At 37.0% G+C, this 21,284-nt stretch overlaps 1 protein-coding gene across 1 annotated transcript; it reads right to left on the bottom strand.

The window, feature by feature from the left end:
* Positions 1-1,471: 1,471 nt before the first annotated feature.
* Positions 1,472-16,866, bottom strand: LOC116485399 (prostatic acid phosphatase-like). The gene is made up of 10 exons (XM_032180700.1): positions 16,753-16,866; positions 15,231-15,326; positions 11,835-11,921; positions 11,061-11,213; positions 8,752-8,850; positions 7,031-7,126; positions 4,429-4,561; positions 3,145-3,227; positions 2,138-2,244; positions 1,472-1,628 (listed from the first exon to the last, which is right to left on the bottom strand). Exons 1-10 carry the CDS (start codon positions 16,864-16,866, stop codon positions 1,472-1,474), a joined length of 1,125 nt encoding a protein of 374 aa, XP_032036591.1.
* Between the last annotated feature and the right edge of the window lie 4,418 nt (positions 16,867-21,284).

Below are 21,284 nucleotides of genomic sequence, written 5' to 3'. Positions count from 1 at the left end.
GGAAAGTGTCAAACTTTGCTATGACAATACGGCAAATATTTTGATTGGAGAGTCAGTTGTGGTTTTAATCTCTTCTGTAGCCCACACATATGTCTTCTATACTCAGGATTGCTGATGAAAGCAGTTGTGAGCAGCACTGCTGGACTTGGTATAATAAGGCTGGATACTCTCTAACTTTTTCTTAGGCAAAAATTGAGAATTGAAACAATGTGCAGCCTTTGTGTTGAACTTGAAGGCTAAATATTTGGGTCTTTATTAATGACATTTTTTGATTATATGGTGGATATTTTTTCTATTTATTTACTTGGTCAGTTCCACAGTTTACTCACTGAAGGAAGGGAACTAATTTCCACCAGACTTAGATTACTAAACGCTATGGTATAAGCATGAAGTATTTATCACTGTTTTCCATTACTAGATTAGTTGCTTGGCAAAAAAATAATAATAATAATAAAAAATCCTCAGAACCAACCTTCTCCTCCTCCCACCCCCCATTTCTCCTGAATGATGTTTGTGAACAGTGAATACAGTGAAACATATTGAGGGAACCATTATTTTCTAATTATTCGTCCATTCTAACTGCAATATCTCCATTCTGTTTATGGATTCAAGAAATATATCAGGAAAGGCTTTGCAATAAAATGAGTTGGTCTGCCTGCATTCTTATAATCTCTTGAAATTTTGAATTCTTCTTGAGATCAGTGGTACAGAAAGATATATGGGATGATCATCAAGAAAAAATAAATTAAAAAAAAAGGGACATGAGTCCTGGGGCCTCTTCGCTTTTCATTTCTCTTAATAAATACAGAGCTGCATACTTGAGAGACATTTCTGCCTTCCTGCTCCTTCTTTCTCCAAATGTAAATATAATCAGTGGTCAAAGTGGAAAGCTAGAAATTCTAATATGGAGATATAGACAACGTACTAGGGAATGAATTAGTACTTCCCACGTGTGTCTATATATGCTTGATACTCTGGTAAGTACCAGTTCGATACACTATTCCATATTCATCTGCTTTGATCTCTGAATGTCTCCTAAAATCAAGAGAACTCATGGTGATGGTAATCATCTTGGACAAATACTCTACAGTTAGAAAAGATGAGGTGAATTAACACAATTAGCACATTTGTATATGCTTACTCAGTATCTGAAGTTCTTTTTGACTGCACAAAAATTAAACCAAAAAAGGACACCATGAAAAATAGTATCCTAAAGTATAATCAGCCTTGATTCCATTTCAGCAGAAAGTTGGGTGGAAATAGATAGATCTGTCAGTGGAGCAACAGCTATGGCCATGGATACAATTCTTTCTTAATGGGATCTCTTTTTTTTTTTTTTTTTTTTTCATTTTGGACCAGACCCTTACGAAAAAGACTGTAACTTCAAATGAACTCTTGGCAGAAGATGTAATCTTGGCTCTAATTTTGCGTACATGTGCACAAAGCACTTAACTTACCTTTTTTTTGTGTCCTATATCCTACATTCTCTTGTCCAATGTTGTGTGAGGACTGGGGAAACCAAATGAGTAAATCTCTCTAGTGGACAGTGAAATTTGCAGCCAGGGAGAGTGAGGGGGTGGGGATCTCTCAAAGAATTATTCCGATAGTACATTTCTATGGTGTATTGCCTGTTTAAAAATACAGAAGGGTCAAAATAATGTTAGGTGCACACAACAGATTTTCTGCATTAAAGAGTAGGGATTATGTTTTGAGATGTAGGTTTTTTGCTTTCTGTGCGTTTTTTTTTTTGTTATTGTTTTGTTTGTTTTTTGTCTTGCTAATAATACGTATAATTATTAATCAGACAGTATCTTTTTAAACAATAGATGGTCAATGCCAATTTGCATGTAGATTGTCTTATTGGTAAAGGGTTAAGGAATTAAATAGATAAAGAGGGTAGATTAAAATATCTCAACTGTAATGAAGCAATTGATAGAGAGGTTTCAGGCTGCAGTGATGCGGTTCTGCTACTGTCAATAACTTCTCAAATGAGTCCAATTATAATAATTAAAATCAATCTGTGATCTCTTTCTGGTTAGTGAACCTTGTATATCCAGTTTAATTAGTCTGGCATATTAGTAAACTGCTTTTAGAAAAAAAAAAAAAAAAGTTAGAAGTACAGCTTAAAGATACTTGCCCATTTTTTTCTTGGTAAAGTTCAAAAAAATGACAGGCACTGTAAGGAGGCAATTTCCCATTGAAAACATTGAGTGCCATCTGTAAGGCAACAATGGTGGCTGCGTGCTATAAATAGAAGAAATATTTAATTAAAGGTCTATTGAAAATGATTATATGCATTTATTATTTAACATTATGTCCAATATTATCTATACGTTTAATATTACTTATGTGATGTTCATTAATTCTTTCCTTCTGCCCTCTGCAGTGTTAAGAAAATACTGTTCTTTTACAGCTGTATAAACTTAAATGCTGCACGTATAGAGGATATACATATTTAAAATTTTAAGATGTATTAAGTACGTGCAGTTCATACTAAAGTTAGTAGGATATGTGAAAACTTCTTTTAATAACAACTGGTGGTTTTGCATGGTAGGTAAACAATTGAGATCTGAACAGAAAGCTCTTTTGCTGATATATATCTTATACTTCATTATCAAATTGAAAGTTAGCAATAGGAGCTTTTTACACAGAGCAGTCTAAGAATTTCCTTTGTGTTTGAGGGTGTCTGCTCATTCTAAACAAAAATATAAGGTCACAATTGAGTAACTGCTTTCATTATACCTTCTAAAATAACTTACTTAAGTTCATTCTTATCCTTTTTTTTTTTTTTTTTTAAAAAAAAAAAAAAAAAAAAAAAGCTTTTGCATCTGAAAAAGGTGCAGGAAGCAGGAGTTTTGTTTCTAAATTATCTTAATGATAAATTTTCAATAAAACAAAGGACTTTTCAGTTCTCTGCTCAATCAAAACAGTATTACAATGAAATACACAGCACCATCAGGTAGAAAATGGAATGCTACAGGTTTCAAAGTAGTCTCTATTCATTAAAGAGTGGGAATAATCCAATGATATTTAAGGTTAACCAAATAAAAATGCTTGTATCTGTATTTCATAAATGTAATTAAATGCTTTCACTGCATTTAAAAACTGCAGAAAGGTAACATAAAAGAAACAGCAAGGACTCACCGCAGAATACATAACCATTTTCTGTTGATGTGAAGGCCTTCTAGCATCTGAGATATGCTTTAGAATAGTTTTTAAAAGAATACCTGAAAGATAATTGGGAAGCAATGGCAATGACAGAAAGAGATGCTTTTGTTAACATCCTTATTGTTTCTATTTTAATACTATCTGTCTTTAAATGCACCAGATTCGTTCTTATGCTTTTATAGGTAATTTGTACACAGTGGCCTGCTAAATCTGATATTAATTTTGACACAAATAGTGGGCCTGATTCTGAGTCCATATAAAATATTTCCAGGATCCATAATAGCCTTGAGAGCTGTAAACAGTCTGCTCACAGCTGCTTTGTGCCACCAGAACAGTTCAAGGAGATCACTGTAATGAATACTACTTTGTTGTTTATAACTCTATTGACGTCACAATTTCTAGAGAAGAGCAAATTCATTGGGCTCTTGGCCTTCTTAAATTATATGATTGTATTTTGCTAATTTCTGAAAAATTTTGAGACAAACTATATGAATTAAATCAATGTCAGTGCTAATATGTTAACGTAAGATCGAAATCTTCCAGGAATTGAAATCGTAAAATGAGAACTGTATATACTAGTAGAATTAAACATACCCGTTGTCTTCAGCTACTGAAACAAATTTTAATAACAATTGGTAGTAAAGCAGAGGTTTGAGTTTCATGCTTAGTTTTGTATGTTGGAGCTCCAAGAAGGCAAACAAATTAATCCTTGCTTATATGTGATTTGTCCTTGTAGCTCACAGAACCTAACTGTACGGTGGCCATCTAAAGTGAAAATCAGGCCAAAAGGTTGAGAGTGGATGAATCCAGTGGATTAAAAAGGTATAAGCTATTTTAAAATTTCAGTTAAAATTTGTTGAGCAGAATAATAAAGCTTAGAATACTCATTTTAGTACTCTCAGCAATGAAAAATGATGACTCATAGGAAATAAAGTTACCATCCTAGAGATTATTACAAATAATATTTTTTAATTTAAGCATGGTGGCTTATGTCAATTTCAGAGTTGATTAATTTCAGCAATAATCTGTATATTAGTTTGGGTTTCTTATACAATATAACCAAAATGCTAGCTCCTTTATAATGTTGAATTAGTATATTTGTGATTCATATCCTCAACATTTCTCATCACATTAGTCAAAATCTCTCAGTGCTGATCACCAATATCCAAATCATGGCATCTTTCATGCCCATGGTTATTATACACCCTTACTTCTTTCACATTCTACTCCTGATTTTAAATGGGGTAAGAATTGTCTTACCTCCCTGCAAACGTGATTTTTGTATTTGTTTGTGGAACCCGAATTCTGCCTGTAATAACAATTCTGAGAGCTTTATCAGCTTGGTCCTGACGCCACGAGTCGCCCAAACAGGTAAAGTGTAATTGTTAATATCCTACAGTGAAGAAAGAAAACACGATGATTTTCTTGTTGGTTCCTACTGCTAATTGTTAGTTCTTTTGGCACAAAATACTTGTCAGAACAAATTCTGAATGTTTTGCTCAAATAAATCTTTTTCTTCATAATGACTATATTTTGCATTTAGACAGCTGTGGAATTCTTATTTATAGCATCACACTGCTTAAAAATTTTTGAAAGGCAGTGTTTAACAAGAAGAGGAAATATAATGCTGAAAATTATTATTTAAAAAGCAAATGGCATTATTTATGACAATTTCCAATGCCGTTGTCAGTTGCAAAAAATTCATGTTGTGACTCCTCTTCATCCATCTGCTGGAATATATCCTGAGATATTTATTGAAACAAATCCTATGTAGATATAAGGATTTAAGGGTCGGGACTTCTGAAAAATGAACAAGATCCTGTGATTAAGTAGGAACCTGTATAACTACACTTTGGATATACTGGAGTATGATGTACATGTAGAGATTAGACATATGGATGGAATTCATACCTACTTATATCAGCTCTCCTTATGTCAGCTACTGATGCAGTCCTCAAGGTGAAGTATAATGGCCTGATTTTTCTTTTGTGGAGCTGCCCAAGATAAGTTAAGGGTGGCTACTGTGAGAAGGAAATATATGCCGGAACTGGTTTGCACTGTTCTGAATTCCAGTTTAAATAAGGTTGGTATCCTTTCTGTATTTCAGTGTAATCTCTATGAATGTGAGTTTTTTGGGCTGAGCTCACCAGGTGGAGTTCTAAAGGAAAATGCCAACAAGTTAAAGACAGGATTTGTTTAGATAAGTGAAACAGAGCAACATGTTAGATTAAACCAGCTCAGGTCACTTTTTCTTTTAACAAATGAGATTTGTGTCTTGAGAAATGAATTGCTTAGTTACATGCTATTTAAGACAGTGCTGTAGGCAAGCAAGCACCTCAGTCTTCAAGTTACCTGAAAATCAGATGACAACCAATAATAACAAATACAGAGATGCATGCTAATGCAGTTTGATGAATTCTGTTTTAAAAACTATGTAAGAAAGCTCTATTTCAAGTAGTACATTTGAAAAGGTAAAAGTGATTTTTGTGGCACACATCTTTATACGCGCCACTTAAATTCTAAATTGCCACACAATTTATGCTCCGAAGTCTTCATTGAGTAGTATGAGAGACCAAAGCTCAACAAATCTAATACTAGAAAGAATGACCCAAATAACTGGTTTTGTCTTCCAGAATTTAGCTAGCTCCCTAATGAGAGCAGCCAGTTTTTCACATTTCTCAGGTTACACAGGTTTATCAGTGTAACGACTGAATCAAAAAGTTGTGCTCCTGAGCTGTCCTGAATTTGAGCAATATGGAAAGGTAACCTAGCTGAAATTACAGTGAGGTATGCCAAAATTTTAACACTTCACTTAACTCAAGGCTCTGGCTAGCCCTGCAGTCAAGACTTTATTGATCAAAGTTGGACCTGCTCAGAAACTGCAGGACAGAAGGCAAACACATTAGCATCACATCCAAGTACTACATGTTGGGTGTAAAATACATCTTAAAACTGTTTCAGTTTTCCACGGCTATCCCAGTATTAATGACCAATTTATTATTAATATTTGAATTTAAAAATAATTGTGCTGTTAAGCAATTTTTATCAAGTGCTTCCTGCAACAATACCAAAGATGTTTTTAACACAAGACCCCAAAATTTTTACTTGCTTCCACTGAGTTAAGTCTAGACTTGGAAGTGGCATGGAGTGGGGTTTGTTGCTAAATTAAAATTAGTCAGGATTTTTTTCAGATCCCAGTCAGAGATACCAGACTGTTGGGTCCATACACCTATGACAGTTGGGCACCATCTACCCCTTTTGTAGTAAAAGCCATGCTTCTTTGTGATATGCCTGGTCCCTTTGCTAAGAACAAGCTCCCAAACTTGCACAAATAACCTTTTGTAATATTCCAATGGCTGTAATATTTCAATTCCTGAAAATACTGTGACCACTACTGTCCATATGCAAATAATGACTTCTCTTTCTTATGCAATTTATGTAAAATCTTTGTGGAGGGATTCCTCTGTTTCTCTTCCAACATCAAATTTTACTCCTGTGATGGGATTTGGAGGAGTAACAAGACAATTTCATCCAATGATAAGTTTTTTTCTAATAGTCTGCATGCAGTCCCTGACAAGATGTTGCATTTGGTAGGCCATTGGTCTGTGTTCCTTATCGTGGTGGATGACCCACAGCAGCCTCGCACAATCATAGTGTTTTTAGAGGATTTTCAGTTGCAAGTTTGATTTTGAGTGAGGGTTCCTGAGTAAGAAGCTGAAAATAGACTGTGGTTCAGAAAAAAAAAAAAAGTAGAGACTTACCTTCTTTTGATGTGTTTCAAACACTAGAAGTAGAATCTCAGACTAGCTTTTAAAAAGTGCAAGTATTTCTATTGGACCTTGATAATTTTTGTATTATTTACCTCATATTGTAGAATGTCAGAGAGCTTCCAAATTCTTTCAGTGTTCAACTTCTTCAGTGGGTATCCAGTGTGAGATACTAAAAATTTGAGAAATGGCTGGAATACAAAAAAAGCAAAATTTAAGTTGCACACAGGGCCATTCTGTGTTGTTACTACACACTTCCATACTAGCACATAGCAATTCTTAGAAACAAGACGGTCTTTGCATTTAGTGCCTATGCACCATACCATTGTCTAGTGGTACTCACAGGCAGACAGTTACTACCTATTTCAGTGGATCCTTTTCTTTTCTTCATGCCCTGTTCTTACAATCACCTGGCGTAAAATGAATGCTTGTACAAAAATTCATAAAGATCTTGTGAAACCTTGCTTTCATCCAAGTTTCGAGTTGCACCTTGCCTTCTGCTTCTACATACCAGTTACAAGTTCTCATTTCTGGTCCTTCTTCCAGATGTTTTATTTCTTTGGTACATGCTTCATGTGTATGTCTTGCATTTGTGTGCACATACCTTCTCCATTTATACCTTGGGTTTTTCTTAATTATAACCCAATCTACTATTTCAGTCTACATCCTGATCTTATTTTTAGCCACATCCCGGTCTTACCAATCTATAAGACATAGTATCACATAGCAATATTGGGGAAATTATGATATTGAGCAATGGGACAGGACACATACACCAAGAAAGCTTAAAGAAATTGATTTATACCTGCTGTATACCACTAATTTTTCTTGGGAAAAAAAATCATTTTTTTTTTAGGCTGAAAAGAGAATTTGGCCTATTCATCTAGAAGAGGTTGGTGATCTGAGTTTAGGGTTGAAGTACAGGCATAGTTTTTATTTGGTGGGAAGGTTCAGAAGTGGATAGAGGAGATGCAGATGCAAGAGGAAGTCTAGCAGAAATCCAAAAAGGGTTCAAAGGAAGTGTGATAAACACTTTTATTGTGATATTGCTGCTGAGTAGAAGGGAGGTATGATGTAACTTTGTTAAAACTGGGAATTATGATTCGTTTGTCTGTAACATGTAGATGCAGAGCCATAGGTAGATGGCTGTTTCAGTGGTTAAAGATTAGAGGAAAACAAGTGAGTTTGGTAGAGCCATTTTGAATAAATCCATGAAGAAAGTTGCAATGGAATGGATAAATAATTATGTACCCATGGCAAAGAATTTGATGGTGGAGAACACAATGGAGACATTAAGAATGAACTTTAAGTGAGTGTCTGAATGAAGACTTCAGGTGTGAGATAACTGGTACTAGAGGAAAGCACTGAGACTCTTTTAAAGATTTGAGGAATTGAGCTGTGAGAATTTTGTGGTGGAAGAGGAATCTAAACTAGCAAGGAGTTATACAGACAGAGATGTCAAGGAATTACTAACATGAGACTGAAGAGAGAGAAGTACTGAAGTGAGACACTGATTTGATCTAAGTTTTTGTTTTCGCTGCTCTCCTAAAAGGTAGGTGTAGTAGGTTTTTTTGAAAGGTAGTCAACAATTTATCTTTTTTATGACTTGCAATTTTCAGTTGATGGGGATAGTCCAGTCCAGCTGGCTCTGTAATGTAATTGTATTTTGGGTAAGACGTATACACCCACTTTGAAGGTGAGATATCTCGAAGAAGCATATTAACTGCCATTTTTTTTTTTAAACCTACCTGTTAGATATGGTTGCCAGAAGCTGTACATTTGATTTAGAAGATTTCCAGAACTAAAAATACCTTACCCTGTACTGCTTGAACTGCCTTTGGAAATCCCTTGTTGCAAAGGTTTCTCTTAGAAGTGCATTGTATTTTGGGCAGTGTGAGAAAGGTAAGTACAGCAACTGAAAATAAAATTGCAAAACATTAGTTAGGCAAGGCACTTCTTGTTCTGCAATTCAATATACACTTTGAGGATCGTTGTTCTGATTGGCTGCACTAATTAGGGCAAGCTGCAAAAGTTTTTGGGAATGTTGTTTTCAAGGATATTCATCTTCAGGACAGTAAGAGTCATATTGATGACTACTTACAAAATAATCTTCAAATGTTCAGAGGAGTAATAGTTCCAGCAGTTCAAAGTTGAAGGACTCATCTACACAAATTGAAATTTATCCCTTGACAGAAGACTAACATAAGCCCTCATGTATTTCTTTGTACTTGGCTTCCTCAGGAGTAATTTTACTCATTGTGTTCAGTCTTTGTTTAAACATACCATCATCTTTTTGCAACAAATTACCAGCTGGACTACAAAAGGAGTCTTTGTGCATACTCAGCTCCATTAAGTGAACTTACCACAACTCCATTTAGTTCAGCCAAATTAAAGAAACTTAAGTTTCCATAACTCAGATTTTTCTTTAATTCAAGGTACTTGAAAGTTAAATGTTACATGTGAGATGAATAACTTAAGAATTTGTTAATTCATTTATCTAAGCTGAGTTTATTCTTGTTTGAAATTTTTGGGTATTAAGTTTTAAACAAAAGCTAAACCGAATTTTTACACTGAGATATTATTAGCATTTTTCTCTAATATGTTTTTTGTCCTTTTTCCAGAAATAAAGCTCTAGCTGTACAGTCCCACAGTTAAAAGAGTTAAAAATAAATAAACAATAATAATTGAGAATCCTGAAGGTATAATTATGTACGAAAGCTTCACAGCATTTTCTGTCTTTTTAAAAACATAATCTATAGTTTTCAGAAAGTAGGAAAATATTCCTGAATTATAACCATAGATAGGCTCATGAACGGGTCTGACTTTAGCAACAAATACATGATGAACTTTTTTTTGTGTGTATGGAAGGATACATGTGTTCTTAAACTTACATGTATTTGTAGTAAAGATGAATAAAGCTAAAACAAATATTAGGGAAAAAAATAGAAAAAAAAGCATATATGTTTGTGACTACAATTTTTTTTTTTTTAGATAAACTTACTTGATCCCTTAGCTGTGAATGAGGTGCAGTACCTGCTTGCTGTGGGTGATAGCAGTATTGATACTGGCCAGGTGTTTTTGACTGTTTGCTGGAGTTCTACCACCTGTGACAGTGTCAGAAGAAGCTCCTGACTCTACACCAGGGCTGTGTGCCTGCACAGTAAGATATATGTCTCCATATCCTTCATCTTCATGCTCTCGTTACCCTGAGGTGAGAACCAGAGTTCCATGTCCCTGTTTAGCCTGATTTCCCTATCACAGACTGTGTTAACTAGACTTGTAAGCCCACGCAATTTATCTCACATCACATGTGAATGTCCTCTCCCATAATGAGACTCACATTGCGCACTCCTGATTTTCTTAGCTTTTTACCATATTTTTTCCACAAATGGGGAACTCCAGCACCACTCATCTGTCCAACTTTCTGCTCTAGGACAGGTATATGCATATTTCAGAGCTGCTATCCGCACAGCTCTGAGGTGAGGAGTAAAGGAAGGGAGATGAATAAGTATATTACCCTATGAATTTATGCTCTTAAAGCTTAGTCATTTTTCTTTTTCTCTTTACTTTTTCTGCCAAACCTCAAAATGCATACACCATGCACCTCAAAGCACAAAAAAAAACAACAATACTGTGACACAATTCTCACTGTATTGAGAATGACAGAATAATTATTTTACCTTTTTAGTTGTCTGGAGCCTAAAAAAAAGGTGAAGCACTAGTGAGAATAGGTATGCTTCCTCTTCTCACATGAAAGTCATGGTTGTGATAACACCAAGTACAAGATCAATCTGTTACTATTTCTAAGGTGTTTTACTCCCATAATAAGAGTTTTGTTTTGTTTTGTTTTTCTCTATGATTTTTTTTTTTTAATTTCTTTATCTCTCTTTTTTTTTTTCCTCTTTCTATTTTTTTTTTTCATGAACTCCAGGTCTCTGTTATCTTCCATTCTTGTGGAAAATCTTGACAATATTTCTACTTAAATTATTAGTCCTTTTTGCCCAATGCTTGTAACTTGATATACCTTTCTTTGTTATTACACTGCCTTTTTTTCCTACTCCTGCATCTCATTTTGGATATTTTACTAATGCTTAAGGGAAAGTAAATGCCCCAGTTTATACTCACATTATCATGTGACAGTGGCACTGTGTGAACTGGAATTGGCTGCCAAAGGATTCTGGGGTTCCAAATCTGGCCTTGTGTCAGTGGATACAGCCCAGCAAGACTCGCCTGAGCACTCATAAGTGTTTGATCATAGTCAGTACTTTGCACATAAATCTGAAGGATGAAAAGAAAAGATTTAAATTTTTTTGGGGGGAGGGGAAGAAGTTGGTTTTCTTCTGTTAATTTTCTTCTTTTGGTAGAAAAGAAGGGGATTAGTACTGTACTGGAGGAGCTGGCATTAAAGTAGAGTAGGGTAAAGAAAAAAGATGGGGGAGGGAGAAAGAAAAAAGCTGGAATAGGGCCTTGGAATATAATTTTGGTGGACAAGAGAGTTGTGACATGGTAGCTGTTCCCTTTGGGTCCTAATGAAAAATGTAAAAGTGGCTCCATTTGGCCAACTAGGCTTTGGGATATTAGGGATGCACTGAGCAACTGGAAATGAAAAGTAAGCTGTATCTGCACTGCACATGGAAGTGTTGAATTGGAGATATCCAACACAGATACTGTGTCATACAGCAGTGAGGCATCTGAACATTTTTACAGCCTCAAAAACCTTGTGCATGGTTTTCAGCTAACCATCAGCTTGAATTAAAGTTGAGCCACAGCTTCAAGGATATTTTGAAACCACATTGAATTCAGTGGGTTACCTCCAGACATACCAGGTTCAGACTCTCATGGATTCAGAAAGTTCCAATATCCTTGAAAAACATCCTACCTCCTAGATCCAGTACTTGCCTCATTCTGCTTGTAAACAACACTCAGGAAATGAGAGTATCTTCTCCGCATGTACTGTCCAAGCTCATACTGTTGCTGTATGCCAAGCTGTAGAAGTGTAAGAAGCAGAAGAGTGTAAGAAGCTTAAGTGTGCTGTGCAACTATTCCTATAACCAAAAGTTAAATAATCTTTAATAAATAATTTTGATAAAGATCTTAAAGTATTTCATTTCTAAAGGGAAGATGGAAAGAAAGCAGGAGAAAAAAATCAGTAAAGTTACTGTGTTGACAGTTATTTTCTGACTTCCACTCTGAAACAAGACCACTGTGTGAACATAGTCTCATTAGCACTTATTTTCTTTCTCCATAGTGGAAAAAAATAGAAAAAAGCTGTTTGCACTCTATATGTGCATGCAAATGGAGATCATCACTATTCATCTCTGAAACTCACATCTTAGTGAATTAAACTGAAACTCATATCTTAATGGACAAGCAGTCAGTCTCCTGTGCATATGGCTGTAGTTTAGGTAGATGTCGCTTTCTGCAAAGGGACTTAATTAGGAAGTAGCATGTCTGTAGTGATCCTAATGCATCCATCATAGGAAAAGGATTGCATTTTTCACCCTAGAATGCTTGAATCCTTGCTGAGTAAATACTAAAGAAAATAACAGTGTAGTGTACTTGATCAGAGAGGTATGGGAGTTTACCTTATTTAAAAGAGATTATCAGGCAAAAGGACAGTATTTGTACCAAAATAAATGAATATGAATTAGCCATGAGCATATTTGAAATGGAAATTGGAAGGACCATTGGGGTGAAGTTCAAGAACAAGCTTTCAGTGAGAGCAATGGAAGCAAAAATACCCGACTAGTTTGAAAGTGGAGCTTGCTAAATGTATGGACGCAGATTGTATGATATGGCTTTTTGCCATGGCAAAAGACTGGATTTGATTGCTTAAAAGGCCCCTCCTATTCCTGTGTGATAAGAGTTGTCATATTAAAAGCTGCTTATTAATTAATGTTATCTTCACAATTGGCTTTACTGTAAATGTTATTTGCATACTTACTGGTCATATGACAAGAGTAGGAAGAGTGAGCCATAAGGATAATATCAGATATGTCTTCCTGGCAGACACAGTTTTTCATTTTGTTTTGCAGTAAACTATGTGGTTGTTTATCCAAGCTAATAAGATTAGCTGAGGGACAAGGTTACTTAAAGCAGGTACAGAGATGTCCCAACAAAGTTGTCTAGTTCCTGTTGTTTTGCTGGCTCACAGCTAATTAACTGGGACTGCAGGCACAGCAACCACCTGGCTATGATGATATGTCCAGGATATGAATCCCACAGAATAACAACAGTGATTCCATACAGAAGCTACAGTTTCAACATGAGCAAGATCTTCTTTTTTGGGAAGACAGAAAATTGTGAACCGAAGACTTTGAGTAAAGGTCTTTCATGCCTTTGAGTATTTTGTTGCAATGGTTATCTACAGTCTTAAACTGTTGATTCTTAATTCTGGCCAATGTGCCCAGCTTTCAATCCCTGGATCTTGTTACCCTTTTGAATGACGCATTCGTCGCAATCACAAATCTTATTCCCGGTAAGATGGTAAACAATAAAATGGAATCAAGTCACTTAATCTCTATGTTACTCTAGCTAGATGACAGTTCTCTACTCACACTGCCAAATAGGTTTTCTAACCTTAGCATTTTCGTAGCTCTTTGCTGAATATTTTCCAACTTGCCATCATCCTTTTGTAAAGACATGACATGAGAATCACATGCAGTGTCCCTGTAATGGTCTCAGTGTTTATGATCTTCTTACTTGTATGCGGTGTTTCCTAGACTAAATTGAAATATAATTGACTTTGCTCATTTAATCATTAATCTGCACTGGAATCTGAAGTACAGTGATTATTCATTGCTTCCCAAAGCCCATAATTCAGGTTGAAATAGACCTCAGGAGGCCTCTAGTCCAACCTCTGCTCAAAGCAGAGTCAGCTATAAGGTCAGACCAGGTTACTCAGGGCTTTATCCAAAATTCCAGTCATGGCCCAAAATATGTGTATGTGATCGCCTCTTTCAGTTTCTGGAATTGTGCGTCTGGGTTTCCTAGTAAATATGCTAGGCCTAGGCTTCTGCTCCAACTTGCCTAAGACGTGTGTTGTTAAATCCTAACGTCTGGGCCTTGAACCTCTCCAGAGCTTACATGGCCTGGAGCAAGCTGGCATGTAGCGCTGAACTTGTGTGGCGTACATATGAAATGATTGAGTCATAACTGAATTAAGGTATGAGGAGCTGATCTTAACCACCTTTGAGACATTCACTGTTGCTTTCTGCCTGATAACGAGCTTTGCTGCGAAGCTATTACTCCTTTTTCTCAAGGGAAGTGGTGTGAGAGGAACTAGGCCTGAGCTAGCCTCAGAGGTTGGTGCAGCCTCCTGCGAACGAAGCAGAGAGGCCCTGTGTGCTGTTTGTTCTCTCCTGATTTTGTTGGAGACCTGGTAAGTGACAGGTTCTCCTTGGAGAGAAAAATGTGCATTTTGCTGGACTTGCTGGATAAAATATGACGAACAAACATACTGCACAGCTGCCTCACAGAGGCACACGCACTGAGCAGTCTGCAAACACATGCACAATAGCCATTTGTCTGGGACTTTCAGTTTTTTGGCACGTCTAAAACACTTCAGGGAGGCTTCTGGGTTCCCAGAGTACTGGACAAATGACTAGTGCATTTTTGGATACAAACAGCTTATCTTGGGGAAAAAGGAATGAAGAACAAACACAATGATAGTGCTGGTGGGAGCGGAGCAGAAGGAGGATTAAAATCTCTTAGTACCCCCATATTCGTTTGGAGCCTGATAGTACAGGAGCTCACCCTCTTTACCATTCACAGGAAGAGAAAGCTAACACTAATGACAGATAATGTAGAAACATGGTTTCTGCAGCTGGGATCTGCAGTTTCCTTGGCCGTTGCTACTCAATACCACCAGGTGATATTTATGTGATACTTCTGCTAGAACTGATCTCAGTTGTTCATGAGCCAGGAATCTCTGCTTAGCCCAGACTGAGGGTGGTCTGTGAGTGCTTCCACCACCTTGTTCTGGGGTTGAAGTTACATGTTTAGTCTCAGGTGAACTGTGGTGCTGCTGGTACCTGTCTCTTCTTGGAAGACCCCGGTCTACAAACATCTCAACACATGCTGCTATTGGACCAGGACAGGCCAACTTGGTGTCAGTGAAATCAGTGACTACTCACAACTGTACCTTCCCCAGTATGTTCTTCATCTGTCCTACAAGAGATCTGCATATACCAACTTAATAGTGGCTTTCTCAAGTTAAAACAAAGTGCTAAAAAACAAGTATCAGCAGACCATGCTCTGGTATTTCTGTATTTTGGCCCTGGTAAGCAAACACACCTTGGTAAGCTGTCCGTATCCATGCTGCCTTGCAACTTCTTTGTGTTTGTCAGCTGGAAAAAACTCCTGCGGGGTAAGATCACCGTGGCGGAACACCTGGTAAAATAGACAGAATTCCCTTCATGTTACTGGGCTTTTTATGGTGGATATAGTTAGTGCAGTCCCAAGGATTATGCAATGATAGAGAATACTTTATATAACAGATGCTAAATACTTACCTTAGATCTACATAGCTACAGTACTTGTTTGATTTCTTTAGACAATGTAACTCCTCTTTTTTCCTGGCATTTGGAAAGCAGTTAGCTCAAATTTTTACAAGTTATAAAAAAAATTATAATATTTTATATATTTTACAGAGTTTTTTTTGCATTTTTTTTGGAGGTAGAGACTGCAACAGTGACAGACAGTAAACAAACAGAAGCATCTAAATAATTTTCCAGGAATATTGGAACATTAATATTTTGGTAGGACTAACTGGGAGTTCAAAAGGAAGAAAAAAACCCCTACTGCTCAGCAGTACTTTGAGCAGTATTTTGAGTATTAAAACAAATTAGTCTTAAAAAGCCACATGCTGACTTTTTCATCACAAGAGGTGATGGCTGTGTCATCTAATATCCAAATACAGGCTAAACTGTTACTTGGAAAACACTGAACATGTTATGGAATTTCACTTCATACAAAAGATACATCTATAAAGATACATCAAGATTTTTCATTCCTGTGATGAATTCTCTCATTGCCCAGTATACTTTCTGTAAATATATGTCATAAAATTGTAAAATTTTACCACCAGATTTATTTGTTTATTTATTTATTTAATTTCTTCGGCCAAATAGGGAAAAATAAAATTGAATCTGCAGGAAAAAAACAACAAACAACAACAAGTGACTTATAAGCTTGTGTGATATTCAGAACAGACCAAATTCAGGCCTCCTGCAAACAACAGTATGTCATAATCATTGCAAATAACATTTGTTTTACAGCATGGGTTTTATGTTGTATATTCAGTTCCATTGTACACTTGTTTAGGTTTCACATAATTAAATTGAATTACTTGTTCATGCAGTGAAACCGGTAGAATAGCAGAAACTCTTCTATGGTGAAGATGATTTTGTTAGTGCAGTGAAAATAGTTGAATAGCAAAACTCTTCCAAGGTGAAGAGGCATTTTGCAGGCCACTGAAAATTAGTTATGAAATCCTATTTTACAGTTTAAAAATAATGATATGCAATTCCTCTCTTATTGATGTAAAAATAATAATAAATAAAACAATCAAACAACACTCTTTGTCATTCCAGAAAGTTACCTTCAGTTGCTTCCATCCAGGATGGCACTAAGGAGATAACATTATAAAATCTTACTTAAAAAATTGTGTTGCTTTTTGTGCAATGTAATACTGAATTCAGAGTATGCAGTACACACTTCAGTATTCACAAAGTACCCCCTCTCCCACACTCTAGACAATAAGAAGAGCAGCAAGTGGCAGGTTTGAGGTCCATTTATCCATGAACTATATACTTACTACGGACACAAACTTCAGTTTTCTTTTTGCTGTGGTTTGGTGAAGAAAGACGCAGAAAAGGCAGAACGTGAAGCACAGACTCCAGATCCCACACACCAGCTGCCTTGACCTCATTCTGAGGGTAGTGTTCAGTTATTTTGCACCCTGGAGCCCCTGGCTGAACGCGGCACAGTAGATATGTGGCTAAGAGGGGAGGAGCCAGTGGTGCTTGGTGGCGTCCAAAAGTGGGCTGTGTTTTTGTCTCTCTCTGTGGATCCATGAAATGAAAAGTGCACTTGGCACTAGCACTCAATTTCTGTGTCCCACATATAATGGGAAGCAGAATTTTTGAGCCCTCCGATTCCTAAGCAAGGTACCTGTAATACAGAGGAATGTAAAGATCTATAAATTGCCTTCTATTAGTTAAGCTATGGTTTGGTATGAGTCAGTAAGCCTTCTCAAAAGTGAAAATGCTGCAGATATGTTGTCTCTTGCTATGACAATGCTCCCACAATCTTCTTTGAAAACTGTGAATTAGAAAGAGTACGGTGCTGGCACTTGTTCTGTAATCAAGGATCTCCAGAGTTACCCCTAGATCTGGCTGTGGTCTTTAGCAGAAATAAATAGCAGCAGACTTTCTTGCATGGCAGCAGGGATCAGCCTAAGCTGTCTGCAAAAAAACAAAGATATGTCTATGAGCTTTTCATCATGATAGTAGGTCCACTATGTGCTTAGTGTGTGCCACCATTTTCTAAAACTATGCCTAAAATCTCATAGTTAGGTAAAGCTTTGATTTCAAGCTTTGAAAGGTTTTTCAAACCTTTCAAATTTCTCTTGCTGCAGATGTTCTCATTGTTATAGCATGCATAAATCAAGAATTGTCTCTGTCATTTCCCCTGTATATTTTAGATAAAGAAAAAATCTAGCTCATAGACAGTATTGCAAGAGACAGAGGTGATCTTGCAAGCTTGGTCTGAGCGTATAGGTTCAGTCACAGTACTGTGTTATTAATAGCCCTATTAACATGTAAAAATTGAGGGTGATTTCTTAGTGATCAAAAGCTCTCTGTAGGTAAGAATTTTAGAGGTATTGCTGAAAAAAAATCTTGTTCCTACCCCAAAAGGTTATGTAATCTCAAGCTAGTTTAAAGCAGAAATAACAAACTTTCCCTTGTAATTATTAGATATGGGATTGCCTAGAGGGATCAGTTCTCTTTCCTGAAGTAACAATGCCATATCTTTCACATGTCAGAACTGAAGAGATTCCTCTATGAAACATTCAGAGGTCAGACTTTCTTGGTGCAAGATGGCTCATGTGTCATTTTTGCTTTTGTGCCTGACAAGTCTAACCTATTCATGCAAAAATAGATGGATATAGGGAGTTGCTCACATTTGTTGAGAAAGAGAATTCTTTTTTTCATTATTATTATTTAATAAGAACCCTCAGGGAGATGTGGGTCAACTGATTAAAGCTATCCACACTCTGTATGGTTTCCTGTCTCTCCTGTCTGTAAAACTTCAAATATCTTTTTGAATTGACTGTGTTCATTGCAGTTTCTAGAGGACATGACATATGAAGACACTCCTTTGCAAGGCAAGTTTTTTAGTCATACAAACAGGTATCAGTGAGAAAAAAAAATACATGCTTTCAGAATTGCAGGGCTCTTCAGTTACTGGTTCAGATTCAGGTTCTTCAGATACTGTAGATAAGTCTAGCAGGGTCAACAGATACATGATAGGAGCAGAAAGTTTTAACTTTATTCTTTTCCAAGCATTCATTGTCTCCTGCATTTTGTGAGATTTCTGAAAAAAGGAAGACAAAACTACTCTTACATGGGAGATGACAAAATATTAGGGTAAAATATGATCTTGGTGCTGCTGATTCTGTGGGAAGAGACTCATGAAGTGCTGGAGTTATTTTGAACTATGGCACATTGGTGTTAATCTTTTCCTGATGAAGGTCGCAGAAGGAGAATGAAACTGTGCTTCGTCACATACCCTCCTTCCAAGAGTGAAACTTTGGAGATAGAGCTCTTGTGGCAGCTATCTCACACCTTCAGAAATCCTCCATTGTGGGTGGTGAGTGATGTAAAAACTACAGCTGGTTTCAAAGTCAAGGTAACAGATTCTTTTGTATGCCTGCAGACAGTGTTAAAACAGGAGAAGGTGGAAGAGGAGGAGATAATGATAAAGACAGTAAATGAACCTCCCTGACTACATTGGAAGTACAAAGGAAAACATCTCAGGTACAGATTATATGCCTTTATCTTACCAGTAAAGTTGGTGAAATACTTAGATGATGTTAAACATAATATTATTAAGTAAAAGTACAGCTTTGTGTTGTGTCATGTACTGTGATACCTGAAAAATCAGTGTGTTAAGTTGTGCTGCAGACTCTTCGAATTGTTTAGGGAATACAAGTTTCATTGATGGACCTTCAGCCCTTCTCAGTAGGTTCATATTTTGTTCTGTTGTTTTTAAAAGCTCTTTCATCCAAAGGATAACATTTGTAACCCTTACCCCCAAACTGCAGTGTAAAGAATTTTCTCCTAGATGAGATGTTTGTCCCCCTCCACCAGCTTTTATTAAGTGTAGGGTTAAATCTGTCTGGTATTTAAACACACTATGAGGTTGGATATGCACCCTGATATGCAGCTTCTCCACTGGCAAAGGGGGATCAGGAGCAGTGGAAGATACACTGATAAGTATCTTAATAGAAGGCTCCAGTGTGGAATTAGTGGGGGTAGAAGGAGGAAGGCATAGGAAGACTCCAGACTTCCTACCCTGCCTCCTCTCCTTCCTCCTCTGTGAAGTGTACCCTGGCAGGACACTTGCTCCAGACTCCAGTGTTGAAGTCCTGACTCTGTGGCTTTTGCTGTGTTGATATCTATGCCCACTTCTGTGTCTTTTCCATGTCGCCTCTCCCCAGCTCCACTCAGATCAGGGCTGTGTCTGTCCCTCAGCAGAGTTCAGTGTAAGGATGTTTCCTCTGACTTGCAGTGCTCCTGTTTATCTCTTGCTTGCACACCATGAGCGAACAATAAAGAACACCAAGGGTATCATTCACTCAGCTGCAATAAACTTTTGGCGAGAACAAAAGAGTTCCAACTCCAAATCATTTTCTTAGTATCTAAATAGATAGGTATCAACTGCCTCTGTTTGGCTAATGCTTAACATAGACTTCTTTGGTCCTTTATGGTAGGAGAACAATGCCATGTCATGTCACCATGCCCGTGTCACAGGGACACATTACACCCACCTCAAAAAGAATTCTGCCCTAATCAGATGTACACTTTCTGTTAATGATTGCAGTGCTGGCATTCAATATTCTCTCAACACATTTTAAGACTGGGTTAGAAGTATGTTCACCTTCCCTGGGGACCTGGATCAAGGCTTGTCAGCAGCATGAAAAAAACAGAGCATCCACAGCCTGCAAATAAAGAAATCTGCAATGGTAACAGGATCTCTAGAGAGCTCTGAATGATGTTTTTGATGCTGCTGGCAGGAGCCATCATTTTCCTTCAATGGCATCAAAAACAAGAGACAGCAGTTGGTGCTGGGGCTTGTAAGCAGTGGGGCTGTGGTCATTCTTAGGCCATTCAGCCTTCTCTGGCTGGGTCCAAAGCTGTACTCTTGACATCAATCTGAGATAAAAAACTTTTCTGTACAGTGGCCACCTTCTTCTCTATTATACTTACACAGATATAGAATAACTACACAGAAGCTGATGAAGTTATTCTAGATGCATTTCCCTTGAGGTTTACACAGCTGTTCTTCCATGGATATTACCCTCAGCACCTTCTGATCTCCATTTTGTGGCTGTGTTTGAGATACGTGCATGAGGTGCTCCAGATCATCACTCAGTATGATTTCAATTAGCTCTTTATCTTTGATAAAGTTACGCAGGTTTGCAGGAGCTTCAAAATACAAGAGAAGGAGAACACGAAAATGTTTTTCCTCCAGCTGCTCTGATGAAAATGCATTATCAAAAAAATGGGAAGCTGGTGTTCAGGCAAAAAGAGATCAAATTCCAGATCCAATCTTCATTTGAAGTTTTGCTGTATTTTAAAGCCCCTTCCTTTCAAATATAAGCACTTTTTTCCAGTTTCATGCGATTCATCTTTGTTATCATAAAGCATGCGACTCAAGAGAAACAAGGCTGATGCAGAGGAGATGAAGATGTAGCTTGGTAGTTGTGTCTTAACAGGTGGTGACTCTAACATCAGATTGAAGGTGGCATTATTCCACTTTGTGGTGGTGTTTATTTTGGCCTTAGGCCATCACTAAGATGCAAACCTAAGTTCTGCACAGTGTAAGCCATCTTAAATCTTCTTCACAAATTCCATGAATTAATTCAAGCAACGTTTCACGGACCGGATCACATAAGTGGACCTACCGCTGCAGGAAAGAGGTAAGGTTTGTAGCAAATTTCTAGGATACAAAGGTCTTCAGACCAGTAAGCTAATCATCAAGACTTACTAATTACTTGTATGGGACTGTCAGGCTTCATGTCATTTTGACAGTAGAAGGTAAGATATTTCTTGTACTGGAGGA

This window comes from Aythya fuligula, chromosome 2 (assembly GCF_009819795.1).
Source record: "Aythya fuligula isolate bAytFul2 chromosome 2, bAytFul2.pri, whole genome shotgun sequence".
In the NCBI taxonomy this organism is placed as follows: Eukaryota; Metazoa; Chordata; class Aves; order Anseriformes; family Anatidae; genus Aythya; species Aythya fuligula.
This window is presented reverse-complemented; position numbering and strand designations above follow the sequence as displayed.

Bases quoted from the DNA above. Each gene is read 5' to 3' on its own strand.
- LOC116485399 (XM_032180700.1), bottom strand. From the start codon at position 16,866: ATGAGGTCAAGGCAGCTGGTGTGTGGGATCTGGAGTCTGTGCTTCACG. The intron at 11,922-15,230 runs GTGTGTTTGCTT...ACACTTCTACAG, and splicing joins GATACGGACAGCTTACCAAG to CTTGGCATACAGCAACAGTA. The intron at 1,629-2,137 runs GCAAGTATCTTT...ATTTTTAAACAG, and splicing joins CTTTACCAAGAAAAAAATGG to GCAATACACCATAGAAATGT.